Source organism: Dryobates pubescens, chromosome 13, assembly GCF_014839835.1.
Source record: "Dryobates pubescens isolate bDryPub1 chromosome 13, bDryPub1.pri, whole genome shotgun sequence".
NCBI classification, from domain to species: Eukaryota; Metazoa; Chordata; class Aves; order Piciformes; family Picidae; genus Dryobates; species Dryobates pubescens.
Window position 1 is genome coordinate 4,592,410 of NC_071624.1, and position 13,804 is coordinate 4,606,213.

General features: G+C 46.2%; 1 protein-coding gene across 1 annotated transcript in view; it reads left to right on the forward strand.

Annotated features, from left to right (window-relative positions):
• The window catches only part of GPC1 (glypican 1), a 217,697-nt gene that overhangs the window by 185,661 nt on the left and 18,232 nt on the right, over positions 1 to 13,804 (forward strand). The window contains exon 3 of the mRNA XM_054166838.1: positions 2,342 to 2,733. Coding sequence (XP_054022813.1) covers positions 2,342 to 2,733 — 392 coding nt within the window. The remainder of the gene's footprint in view (positions 1 to 2,341; positions 2,734 to 13,804) is intronic.

The window sequence follows — 13,804 nt, forward strand, 5'->3', positions numbered from 1 at the left end:
GGATCCCCCTAGGTGGCTTGGATGCCCTGGGAGCCTACTGGTGCACACTTACACAGGTGTCTGTGGAAAGAAACCCAGTTTTAATAGGAAAGGTGGAGAAATGCATGCGCATCAGTCATTTGAGAGACAGAGGGATCACTGTACAAGTGTCTGGAGGTACAAACTGCCAGGTCAGGCTGAATAAGAAAGAATTTCTTCCAGAAATACACACTGAAAGCCAGAGTTTTTCTTTAGATACTGTCTCTTTTATTTTCTGTGTAAGTGAATAAACCAAATTTCTGCTAAGACCTAACTTGCTCATAACCTTTTAAAAGCACTTAAATTTTAAGCTGCTAAGTAGTACATGATTGAGGCTATTAGTGCTTGGTATTGGTTTGTTAAAATTCACAGATTCACAGATTGCACTGGGTTGGAAGGGACCTTCAGAGGGCATCTTGTCAAATCCCCCTCCAGTGAGCTGGGACACATCTAACTAGATCAGGCTGCTCAGGTCTACATCTTGATCTTGAATGTCTCTAGGGACAAGGCCTCAATCCTATCCCTGGGCAGCCTGTCCCAGTATTTTACTACTTTCATTGTGCAGAACATCTTCCTTATGTCTAACCAGTACTGGCAGTCTGTAGTGCAGATGCAGAGGGTATTTTCACTTGCTTGATCTTCTTGTTGAGTTTCAGCTTCATTCAAATCTGAGAAGCCAATGGCAGGTTATCAATGTAGGAAAGCTCAAATGGCCCTTCCAGTCTGTGAATATAGACAAGACTCCTGAAAATGAGCTTTACTAGTTCTAAAATATTAGAGGTCTTTCATTGTAGTCAGTGCCATTCCCTCAAAAAATACTTGAATAAAGCTTTGTACATGCAATATGCATTTTTCAGAAGCTTTTCTTTCTTTTCTTATATGCCTAGCACAGTGAAGTTAATTTATATACCTAAATACATGCTGTTTGATTTTAATTGAATAACAGTTTCCCTCCAACTTGAGCTTATCATACATCACTGGGAAAAAAAAAAGTAGTAATTTAGATTTAAAGAATAGTATAATCAGGTTTGCTTCCAAAAGGCCCTAAAAAATACAAATGTAATTGAAATGAAAATGATTATTTAAATCATTTTTCCTCTCAGTGACTTAAATCATGATTAAAGTTGCTTATGTAAATCAATAAATTGAATCAGGCTGGTCCTGCTATGAGTTCCCCACTGTGCAGTCTCAGAGAGCCTGAAGGCAGCTGGCAGCCGAGAGGATGGAAATACTTAAAGACGTTGGTAAGAGAGGAGTGGAATCTCTTATCTTTACCCTGCTGTATGTAGCAGGAGAATCACATTTCTGTCACTTCTGCAACCACTGAACCTAGAGTGTAAAAAACATTTAGTTCCTTTGTACCTAAAAGAAAGCAGGATGCAAAACCAAATAAGCAAATGGGATGAGAGCCTTGGACATGATGTTGGCCTCCATTTAAAAACACTTGAGAACAAGATGTACCTGTTCCTGTCTCAGTGCTTGGGACTCTGGCATGTGTTATGGGCTGTGCCTCAGAGCCAAGCTGGCTGCAACGATGAGGGCTAATGGAGGTGCCACTGTGAAAGGTTGGCACTGTCCCTGGTGTCCTGCTCCATCTCAGAAGGGCATGTCAGAGAACAAGCAGTGAGGCTTGTTTTAAAATTGAAGAAGTTGGCATCTTCTCCAGAAAAGCCCTCACCTTTGTGTGATGGTTGGAGCAGGTGATGCTGAAGGAATTCCAACATTTCACATGATGAGATGGAAGACATCAGGTTATGTTCCAGATGCAATCTTTATTTTACTTCATTCTGGTGTGTTGCCAGTATTGATACACTAGTCTTACTCTTAACAGCAGTCATTACAGAATACACCTCAATTGCCTGAGCAGCACCTAGGTGCCCTTGTGTGTTTACAGTGTTCTCTAGTGGTGTTTAACAAGTATCAACTATTGTTCCAGAAGGAACTGGTTCTTGATTTGGGGTTGAGTGTCTCATAAGCTGACAATTTTGGTAGGTTATGGTATGTGTAAGTAATGCCAGTTGATGTGTTCTGTAAAGAAAACCTAGGAGTAATACTATAGCACCTTACACACTCAGAGAAAAGCCTCAATTTTGGTTTGATGTGAGGCTGCCAGAAGAGGTAGAGAGGTCCTCTGGCACTGGGGAGTTTCTCTTTTGGTCTTCTCAGCTAAGACTTAAGATGGGGAGTGTGGGTAAGGTTGGCTGAAGGAAAAGCTCTGTTAAGGTCCTTCTCTCTTCTGAAGGCATTTGATTGTGCTGCCAAGCAGCAGAGCCTGGTGGATTCCTGCTTGTTCCGCTAATGCATCACTATCTTCTCTCCTCAGGTTATTTCCAGGATTTGTTGAACAAGTCAGAAAAGGCCCTTTATGATGCTTTTCCAAGCATTTATGGAGAATTGTACACTCAGAACATGAAGGTCTTCAAGGACTTGTACAGTGAGCTACGCCGCTATTACCGGGGCTCCAACATCAACCTGGAAGAGGCTCTCAATGAGTTCTGGACACGATTGCTGGAGCGGCTCTTCAAACTGATGAATCCCCAGTACCATATCACAGATGAGTACCTGGACTGCATGGTGAAACATGCAGAGCAGCACAAACCCTTCGGGGAAGTTCCCAGGGACCTGAAGGTGAAGGCGACCCGAGCCTTCATCGCAGCACGCTCCTATGCACAGGGCTTTCTCGTGGGCAGCGACGTGGTCAAAAAAGTGTCTCAGGTATGTTGGGGTTCTTCCTTCTCCTCTGCCCTCAGGCTGGCAGGAGCCAGTCAACTGCTGCTGTTGGCGAGAAGGGGATTTATTTCCCTTAATGTTTTCATCACAAAGTAAGAATGTATTTTTCATTTTTATAAAACAAACTGCCTAAGGGTCACCCATCAGTGGAAGGGAGCAGCAAGCCTGGACTTCTACAGGCTCTAACAGTGCAGAAGCAGCAAGGTACAGCTCACCACAAATCAGTCTTTGCCTTGTTTTAACCTACACAGCAGAGTGCCAAGGAGATGTCAATGCCCAGGCTGTAAAGCCATTCTATTGCTTGTCTGGACTCCATGTGCTTTCCGGGCAGGGAAATGACATGTCTCTAAATCACATTGCCTGATTTTCCTCCTTGATGGTGACATGATGTAGGGCTTGCAGAACTCACTTGCTGCAGGTGTGCTGGGAATACAGGCAGAGAGATGCCTTTCAGCGGTCGGTGATGGGATTGCCCCGTCTGTTTGTGTACCCGTGTATATTTGTACAGCTTCTGTGTACAAAGGGTGAGTTTGTAAAGTGCATTGGGATCTTCAGGGATGAAAGGTGCTATATAAATGTAAATCAACGTGACTGAATCCAGGGTTTCAGGAGGAAGGAAATTGTCTGTATTCTTTACTTCAGAAGGAGCCTGTCAGAGCCAGAAGGTGATTGTCCTGAAACAAGATACTCAGTCTTTTCAGGCAAGGTAGTGAGGAGATGATGCATACTACAAAAATGGCTTGCATGTTGCACATGGAGATGGCAGTCAGCCGATGTGAGAATCATGATGTGGTTTAGCTGTGAGTGTAAAAATACAGAATCACCATTAAATTCCTCAGGAGGTAATATGTGGTAATGCACAGTGGAGGACAGTGCTATCTGATGAAGCATATCCAGACTTTGATCTCAGGAAGAAACATTAATGTGGTAACAGTGACAAATGCTTTCATTTATCAACGTGGGACTATAAAACTGTTCAGCTACCCAAAAGCCTTTGTACATCTCATTACCATCACACTTCTCTGACACTTAAGGCAGATAAAAGAGGAGAGTGATGTAATTTCAGGGGGACCAAAGTAAAATATTTTTCATAAATCTTCTGAATGGGAGAGATTTCCAGCTTGATGTGTGTTTCTGCCTGGAGCCAAGTTTGGTGGGTAAAGCAGGCTAGCAGAGCAACTGTAGCAAGGGTATCGGCAGAAAGGAAGGACCTGAGAGACTGACATGCAGCATATTTTCCCCTCACCTTCATGTAGACTTCTGACCCACTGGATTTTGATTCTAGTCTCCCCTTTTCTGGATTCTCCTCTTTCTCTTGGTGTTGCTTATCAAACAGAATGTGGGGCTCCTTCTCTTCCCTCTGCCTCCCCACAACCCATTCCTCTAGGATGGAGTATTTCTAGAAGGGTCCAAATTGTTTCTCCCTCTCACAGGTGTTTGTCACATGTATCCTATTGTTGTTTCAGGTTCTTGTTCAGAGTGTCCATTTCTGAGTAATCTAGAGAAAAACAGATGCAGGTTTTCTGGCTGGAGAAGAGGCTGCCCTGAAGTCAGGGTCTTCATGAGATTTCTTTCATCCCTGCTGCCTCTCCCCTGTGCTCAAGGAGCATTTCTGCCCCAGCTTCCACCTGCCCAGTCTTATAGGAAGCCATTGCTTTGGGCAGCCCTTGGCCAGTGGCTAGGAGCTGCACAGGGATAGGAACGGGACCGGTGTGCTGGGAGCAGGTACTCTGTGTTCCTGATACATCATAGAATCATTTAGTTTGGAAAACCATTAACTCAGCACTGCCAAGTCCAGCACCAAACCATGGCACTCAGCACCATATCTACATATCCTTGAAACACTTCCAGGGATGGTGACTTCACCACTTCCCTGGGCAGCCTGTCCCTGCTCACTACAGGGCGGTTGGACTAAATGACCTCTAAAGGCTCCTTCCAACCCAAAAACTACTATGATTCAATGCTTGACAACCATTTCAGTGAAGAAATTTTTCCTAATGTCCAACCTAAACCTCCCCTCAGACAACTTGAAGCCATTTCTTCTTGCCCTGTAACTTCTTACTTGGGAGAAGAGACCGAATCCACCTCACTACAACTTCCTTTCAGGGAGTTGTAGAGTGTGAGAAGGTTTCTCCTCAGCCTGCTTTTCTCTAGGCTGAACAACCCCAGGTCCTTCAGCCATTCCTCATAAAATTCATGTTCTAGAGCCTTCACCATCTTCTTTCCCCTTGTTTGAATATGCTCCAGCATCCTGACATCCTCCTTCCTGTAAGGGGCCCAAAAGTGAACATGATATTCAAGGTGCAGCCTCTCCTGCTGGCCCTTGTATTTCGGGCCAAGATAATGTTTGCCTTCTTGGCCACCTGACCACACTGCTAGCTTGTGTTCAGCTGTCAGCCAACATCCCCCAAAGTTTTCTCTGCTAGGCAGCTTTCCAGATACTCTTCCCCAAGCCTGTAGCATTGCATGGGGTTGTTGTCACCCAAGTGCAGGCCCTCAAATAGTTTGAGGGCAGCTGGGTAGAAAATATCAAAACAATTCTTCATCTTTACTGCCATCCTAGCTTTTAAAGCAAAGTCACCCTGACAGACTGCAGGTTCTGACACCAAGATCTAAAGCTTTTAATGCTGCAGTTCGTGCCACCAGCCTGGCCCCATGCTGACAGCAGCAGAAGCACTGCCATCTGCACAGCGGCTGTGGCAGGGGGCCCAGGGGGCCCAGGGCACATGTGTGGCTCTTGCAGCTCTTTGCATCATGGGCAGAGTGGAAGGGCTGGGGAGAGACATGCAGGTCAGCACCCTGCCCTGGTAGAGAGTTAGGGATTACCCATGTCCCAGACCTGGGTGAGGATGTTGAGGCAGCAACTCTATGTTCACATTCAGGTTGTGTGTTTCTGTAGCCATTCTTTCAGCACAAATTGCAGGTTTTCATTGGAGCTGCATAATGTCAAGTGTGGTTTTCATCGTCTCTGTGAAGCAGCAGCTACCAAAACAGCAGCAGCCACAAAACTTCTAGTGAAGGACACATGCAGAAGGGGCTCCCCCAAGAATGCACACCTCATGCTGCATGCCAGAGCAAGATAGAAGCATTCCAGATTTGTGCAGAATCCTTTTCAGTGCTTGTGAGATTGGTAGCTGCCCCAAAAGAGTGTTTGCTTTGACTCCAAGCTTCATGTAAATAGTTAAAGACCTTGTGGTGGAAGACTTGCTTCCTGCCAGCTGCTGCTTGGAGATCCACGCTTGTTGTGAGCCATTGCTGTGTTCAGCAAGGAGAGTGAGAATAGACTGCTGTGAAACAATGGAGTCATAGATTAGTTTGGATTGGAAGGGGCTTTTAAAGGTCATCTAGTTCAACCTCCCTGCAGACATCTTTAGATAAGATTACTCAGACTCAAATCCAACCTCACCTTGAATGTTTCCATCCATCTACCAACTCTCTGGGTAACCTGTGCCAGTGTTCCACCACCCACTGTAAAAAATGTCTTCCTACTATGGAGTCTAAACCTCTCCTCTTTTAGTATAAAACCATCACCCCTCATCCTGTCACAACAGGCACAGCTAAAAAGTCTGTCCCCAGATTTTTTATCAACCCTTTTAAGTATTGAAAGGCCACAAGAATGCCTTCCTGGAGCCTTCTCTTCTCCAGGCTGAACAACCTCAGCTCTCTCAGCCTGTCCTCACAGCAGAGGTGTTCCAGCCACTGGATCATTTTTGTGGCCCAGATAACATGCTATAGGTGAATCGAACTGCAGAAAGTGGAAGCAAATCTAAGCTGGTAAAAATGGCAAGGGTTGAGGAAGAAACCCTTTATCAAATAAAAGAAAACAATCCTTAGGGAGATGCAGCATGATGAACAGGAATATGCAGGCTGATTTTGTAACTTATTACAGTAGGATACTGCTCAGGCCTCCAAGTCCTAGGGCACAAAGTGCTGTGGGGACAGGTAGCAGAGGTGATCCTGTCTGCATCAAGGTGCCCAAAAAGGGCAGGGAGACTGTGCACAGATCCTCAGTGTCCCCCTGCATCTCCACACCATGCCCATGCTGCACTGACAGATGGGGAGGAAAGCTGCCCTGTGCATGTCAAAAAATGCCCAGAGTACTCAAATTCCCCTTGGGCAGCTGACAGCCTGTGAATCTCGGGTGAGAGTGCAGAAGAGGTAAAGAAATTACTTTCTGTTTCTGAAGGCAGGGAGAGAAGGTGTTTTGAAATGAACTTTGCTCATCAGTCAGAAAGTGAGTTATTAGGACAATCTTTCTTTTGCTGGATCTCTGTTTCTTATAAGTTTCCCCATGGTAGTGGGGATGGATGTGAAACAGCTATCAGCCATGTAAGCAAGGAACACTTAAACCATTTTGATAGTTCTTTGTGTTTCCTTTTCTCAGTAGATGTTTTTGAGGCTGCGCCTCAAGCGCTGTGTTGAGTTTTGGGCCCCTCACTGCATGAAGGACATTGAGGTCCTGGAGTGTATCCAAAGAAGGGTAACAAGGCTGGTGGAGGGCTCTTGAACACAAGTCCTGTGAGGAGTGGCTGAGGGAGCTGGGGTTGTTCAGCTTGGAAAAGAGGAGGCCCAGAGTAGACTTCATTGCTCTCTACAACTCCCTGAGAAGAGTTTGTAGTGAGGTGGGTGTTGGTTTCTTTTCCCAGATAACAAGTTATAGGACAAGAAGAAATGGCCTCAAGTTGTCCCAGGGAAAGTTTGGATTGGCTGTTAGGAAAAATTTCTTCACCAAAAGGGTCATTGGGCACTGGAACAGGCTGCCCAGGGCAGTGGTGGAGTCACCATCTTTGGAGATGTTTAAAAGACATTTGCATGAGGAGCTTAGGGACATGGTCTAGTAGTTGTGTACAGGGAGATGTTAGGTTATGGTTGGACTCAGTGATCTCAAGGTCTTTTCCAGCCAGGCAGTGGCATGATTCTATGATTCCTAAGGCTGACTCTCTTTTGAGTCTGAAAAAAAATGTGATTATTCTCCTTGCTAATTATAACCTTTTCCAGTAAATCCTGTATTTCATTTTACCAATGATGGTAATCCATCAGTACATTTTTATTTAAGCAATACTGTGTCTCACCATGCATTTCAGCCTTATTTTTTAAACTTTTATGTTAGTATAAGGTAAATAGCAGCTTTCCTATTTACCATGTGAGTAATTTTTAAACACATGGTGGGTCAAAGCTGCATTTGGATGAGAATTGAATTCCAATTAAAAAGGCCCCAAAATAGATATTTTTTTATAAATGTTTTTAATAGTACAGTGAATGTGCTGGGCACATAAGGGAAAAAATATGTTTATCTAAACATGCTTTACATTTCCAGCAAGTCAAGAATGCAACAGAGACAGGGTAGTCGCTCCTGATTCTCATCTCCTTTAAGACTGCAGCCTTTTCTCATACCTCACTTATTTCCATAGCTTGGAAGGACATAGTTGACTTCTGTCTTTCAGCTCCCAGTTGCTTTTTATGGGAAGCAGGCATACAATTGACCTGACTGAATAAAATGAATAGTATAATCTTTTCTCAACTGTGCTAATGCAGCTCAAGTGCAGTGAACTCCTGTCCCATGTCCTTGATGTTGCATCTATGTCCTTTCAGTAGCTTGTTTGTTATTGAGAGCATCAGTAGCAAGTACATACAATCATGAATAATGGGGGGTTTTCATTTAAAATATTTCACATTTGCAATAAAATTAATCATTTCTCTAAACTGGTCTCATCCTGATCCTGAAAAGACAGTGGTTAGGCCACACCTTGAGTCCTGTGTCCAGTTCTGGGCCCCTCAATTTAAGTAGGACATTGAGACTCTTGAACATATCGAGAGAAGGGCAATGAGGCTGGAGAGAGGCCTCGAGCACAAGCCCTACAACGAGAGGCTGAGGGAGCTGGGATTGTTTAGCCTGGAGAAGAGGAGGCTCAGGGGTGACCTTATTGCTGTCTACAACTACCTGAAAGGTGGTTGTAGCCAGAAGGGGGTTGGTCTCTTCTTCCAGGCAATCAGCACCAGAACAAGAGGACACAGTCTCAAGCTGCACCAGGGGAAGTTTAGGCTTGAGGTGAGGAGAAAGTTCTTCACAGAAAGAGTTGTTAGCCGTTGGAATGTGCTGCCCAGGGAGGAGGTGGAGTCACTATCCCTGGAGGTGTTCAAGAGGGTATTGGATGTGGCACTTGGTGCCATGGTTTAGTAGTCATGAGGTCTGTGGTGACAGGTTGGACTTGATGATCTTTGAGATCTCTTCCAACCTTATTGATTCTATGATTCTATGATTCTATTTGCTTAACAGTAGCAGTGGGATTGCAAGCTCTAGGCCAGCAGTTGGACCGATGGTCTCAAAGGTTTTTTTCCAACCTCAAGAGTTATGTTCTGTGGTTCTATATTAGTGTTTGTAAACGGGTGTTACGAAAATGTTGTTCCATGGCACTGGAACAGCAATGAGTGGCAGTGTCCTCATATCATGTTCAATTCTTTTTCATTGGATGTTATCCCACCTCACACTTGGGAGGTGTTCGGGTTTCGTGTGACAGTTCTTGTGTTATGGCAGTGACTTGATGGCAGGATGCCTTTGTGCAGAGAGTATCTTTGCTCCAAAAAGCTATAAGGTGCCAGTAGTTTATCTCTTCACCTGGAAGAAGCTTTCATCTGAGACCTGCTCCAAATTTTCTTTCAGGGAGACTACCTGTTTGCTTACATGGGATTTAATAAGCCTCCTACCTTTGTATGGCAGCTACCTGTACCTATAGACTGCTCTGTTTGGTAAGATGCTCATCCTCAGGCCTGGCTTCCCCTTTAAAAAAATGAGGGGAAATAATGTGAGACAGAATCCTGTGGGGTTTCCATGTGGGACACAAGCAGCAGGTAGCAGCAGGTCCCACAAGTGTTGGCATCACTAGGTGGGATGGAGGCAGGATGCAGCTCACCACAGCCAGGTACCAGTAGCAACTGCTGGAACATGCTGTGGTTGGGGTGTTTTTTTCCTTGCCTACTGAAAGGTAGGCTTTCTGAAAAGGAAGTGGTTGGTGTCTGTGCTAAAAGTTTGTGCTGCTGCAGGCCCAGCAGTAGCTCATAAAGTGGAAAATGTCATGAGCATCCTTTGGTATTCAGGAGGAGGAGAACTGAAGGCCTGGGAGTTAAGAAGTCTGTTTACTTCAGACAGCCCAGCCTGTGAACACCATCTTAGACTGCAGGATGAAATAAGCACAAGCACCTTCAAAGGCTGGTTTCTTCAGTGGCTCCTACATTTGCTCCCTCCTGCCCATGCACAGCATCTGGCACAGCTGCCAATACCTGCCCCATGGCTGGGTACTGTGGGTGCAGAGGGCTGGGATGTGCTTTTCCTTGCTGAGCTCAATGACGTGCCCTTCCATGCCAAGATCATCATCATCATCTCCATGTTTTGGGGTGAGCTGACCCTGGGCAGTTTGTATGTGGGATTGCATGGCTCAAAACATTTTAGATCTAAGTCTCAGTCAGCCCAATCCCTCTGCAAACCCAGAAGCTTCATACCCCTTTCCCCAAGCTAGCCGTGCTCTCCGAGACACCAGCCTGCCATCAGCTCCCTACTTACTTTAAACAACTTGGTGTGGCAGCTCCTGCAGCCCACACACACCCCTTAGCCCAATCCTCTTTTCCTGCAGCACTGGAGGTAGAACTTGGGGGAGGGTTTTGCAGTAGCATTGAAATTTGTTTGGACAGATTCAAATGGAGCTGGATGGGGAGCATGCAGTCCTGAGCACATCCTGATGTATTTCACATATTACTTTCCAGTATTTCTACCCATTTTTATGTTTAAATCACAACCCTTCAGGGATAAAAACCCATAGACATTCCAAACTTAATGGAAATAATGCAGGCAAGCAGATATATGTCTCCCATATTTACCTGGTGGTTAAAAGTCAATTGAATCTAGTTTTGAAAGAATTGAAAATTGTACCAGCTGGAAATAACTGTGTCAGATGAACAGAACAGGGAGTGTGTTGAATAGGCAGGTTGTGTCTTGCAGTATTTTCCTTTGGAGGGAGAGGAGCATGAGAGCAGCCTGTCTGTCCACATGAATCTTCCTCACCTTAATATCTGAAGGCAGTTAGGCACTTGTCAGAAATCTGAAGGCACAGATCCTTCCAGTTAGCTGTGGATTCTGCCCTTGAGTCTTGGTGTCCCTCGCAGGCTGTACTGCCTTCTGAGGCCGTTGTCACTGCCCTCTGGAAGAGCCCTCACTGCTGGCTGCAGAGGGAGATGGGCCTGACTCTGCTCCCTGGTTTGCTGCCCCAGTTTGGCTGGATTACCCTAGCCTGTATTTTTCTTATGGTGTTTTTTGTTCTCGTGTTTTGGTGGGGTTTGTTTGGTTTGGGTTGGTTTTTTTGGTCAGGTTGTTGTTGGGGGGGTTGAATCTGCAAAATGGCTGTTTGGCTCCTGGGTTGGCAGTGATGGACCTAGGCTGTCTGCCTGGCCTCGGGCTTCACAGCAACTCTGGGTTGCTGGAGCACGAAGGGCACAGATTTCACATCAGCCTCCATCCCCTCTGTCTCTCACCCTGAGCTAAACACAGTGAGGTGAAGGCAAGAGGGTCACTGAAGTGCAGAGTCATGTATGTCCTACCACTGCCACCAGACCCCAGCACAGTTGGCACCCCGTGCCTGTACCCGCTCACCTTCCGATCCCTTGCGGGGGTTTGGAAACATGCTTGATGTATCTTGAGTGATGGGCTTGGTGAGGCTTAAAACTCACTGTGCTCCAAGGACTCATGACTGTGCATTTATGGAAGGAAGATGCAAAATAATGACTGAAGTGATTATACAATTCATTAGACTTTGAAAGAATCATATTTCTGTCAGCCCCGCAGCTGTTTCTTTTAGAGTTTTATTCTGAAAGATTGGAAGGCTTGGTTCATTTAACACACGTCAAGGTGCTAATTACATCAGGGCTGGCATAAACATGCACAAGGCAGCTGCTGACCATGTGGTGGAGAGAGCAGGGTCTGCTCTCTGTGCCAACTCCCCAGCACCAGACGAGGGTTGGGAGCACCTGCAGCTCCCATTTCTTTCACCAGGGAAATGGAGCTGGACTAGATAACCTTTAAAGGTCACTTCTGACCCAAGACTTTCTAGGATTCTATGGACTTGGGCACTGACAGCTTGGTGCATGGAGCATCCGTGGCCCTGATTTGCAAATGTGGAGATGTGCAAAGAACTGCACAGGCCTGGGGGTTTTTTTGATCATAGTATTTGAGACTCCTTCCATGGAGGGACTGTAAAAATGACATATTTCTCAACATGAAATTGCCACGTTGCAGATAGCCCCAGTCACAGATCCAGCCAGCTCCCAGGCAAACACAAAGCTGCCCTCCTGGTGCTGGTGGTCTTATAAAGAGAGGACAAGACTGGCTTTCTCAGCCTGTCCTGTGAGCAGCTCAGCAGTGCTCCTCAACACCACTCTGGCAGGATCTGCTCACCTGTTTGGCTTGGTTTTGTATCTGCTTTTCTTCATGCAGACAACTTCATCCCAACAGCAATTTCCAAAGGAGGCATTTGGGGTAATTGGCTCTGAGAACCAACCTGCATTTCCCAGCACACATGGCCTGGCCTGTGAATTGAAGAACTGACCTGTTTTCTCAAAAATGCTCCCCCAGAATGGATTTTTCACAGCTGGCAGGAAAAACTTCCCATACTTCTGTCACCTGCCTTTAGAATATGCATGAGAAGGTAGGCGAAGGTGTTAGGAAAGCCTTGGCTGCAGCTGCCTGCATAGCTGTGCTCAGCCTGTAAACCGGGGGACATCTCCAGCTACAGGTGCTTTCCTCCTCTAGCTGCCCAGCACACATACCTGCCACCAAAAAGCTGCCTGCTATCTACTGTCTTTAAAGCATCAGTTGGAAACCTAAGCTGCCTGATGTCACCAGGTTTTAACTGGTGCTTCTGGAGGTTAGAATGGCCAATGGGATAAGAAAGTCCTTCTGCATGGAAAGGTATACCTGAGAATTAGTGTAGGCATGTTTTGACATATAGCTGACATCTCTAGAGGTATTTTGTGTTCACCCCAACCATCCCTGAGTCAGTGCAAAACACAGCCAAGTGCAACAGTTTCCCCATGCTCACCTCAGATCTGCACTGCTCCTCAGAGGCTAGAGCCAGGAAGGGACCAGATGAGCAGCCCCACAGCAGGGACATAATCCAGCTCAGTGAACACAAACATCACAGCTCCCTACAGGCCACAATCATACTCCCCAGGGCAAAATTTTCAGAGGGGACAGTGCCCACAGAACAACACCTCCACCAACAATGCTAGGAATTAGCTCAGCCTTCTCCCTCCATGAGCAAACCTTCCTGCATGCCCTGACAAGCCAGGGGGGTTGATGGCATTTTTCACCCAGGCCTCTGTCTTCATCCCCAAATCTCTCCCCTCTTCCTAACCCTGCTTCCCCTGGGAAGCAAAGCACAGATGGCTCACAGCAGCCTGTGGGTGAATGTGCAAGGGGAAAGGGGGGGTAGGGAAAAATACCAGCAAGAGCTCAGCTTATTTTATTGGTGCTAAATGCCTTTCAGATGTACTTAAAGGCCCCTGAAGGCCAAGCAGTCCCATCTCATTGCATCTAGGCTGCAGGTTCTCATTAGCTTTTAAGCTGAGCTTCAAAAGGAGATGGGATTTGGGGGTGGGGGGTGTTTCTTGGGGGTTTTTTTCCCATTTTTTTTCCTTTTTCCTTGTTTGAAGCCAGCGCTTCAAAAGCAGCATCTGCAGCTTAGCTGCAGGTTCTGGGTGCCAAAGGAGCTGGATGCAGGAGGAGCCCTGCTGAGACCCAGGCTTACTCCTCACAGCCAGCCACAGCCAGGTATACTGTACCCAAGAGCCAGCAGCACAGCTTGACTGCATGCTGTCCTCCTGTGGTAAGAGCTTCCCACTGCCACCCTTAAAGCACTGCTCCAGGTGTCTCTGGCTTCCTGAGGCTCAGCCTCTCTCCAGCACTCAGGAAGCTGGGAGGGAGGACCATTGCTCCATCAAAAAGACACTGTTAACTCCTGGATGTGATGTATGGAGCTTGTCCCAGCACTAGTGCCTCTTTGGGTGCTGT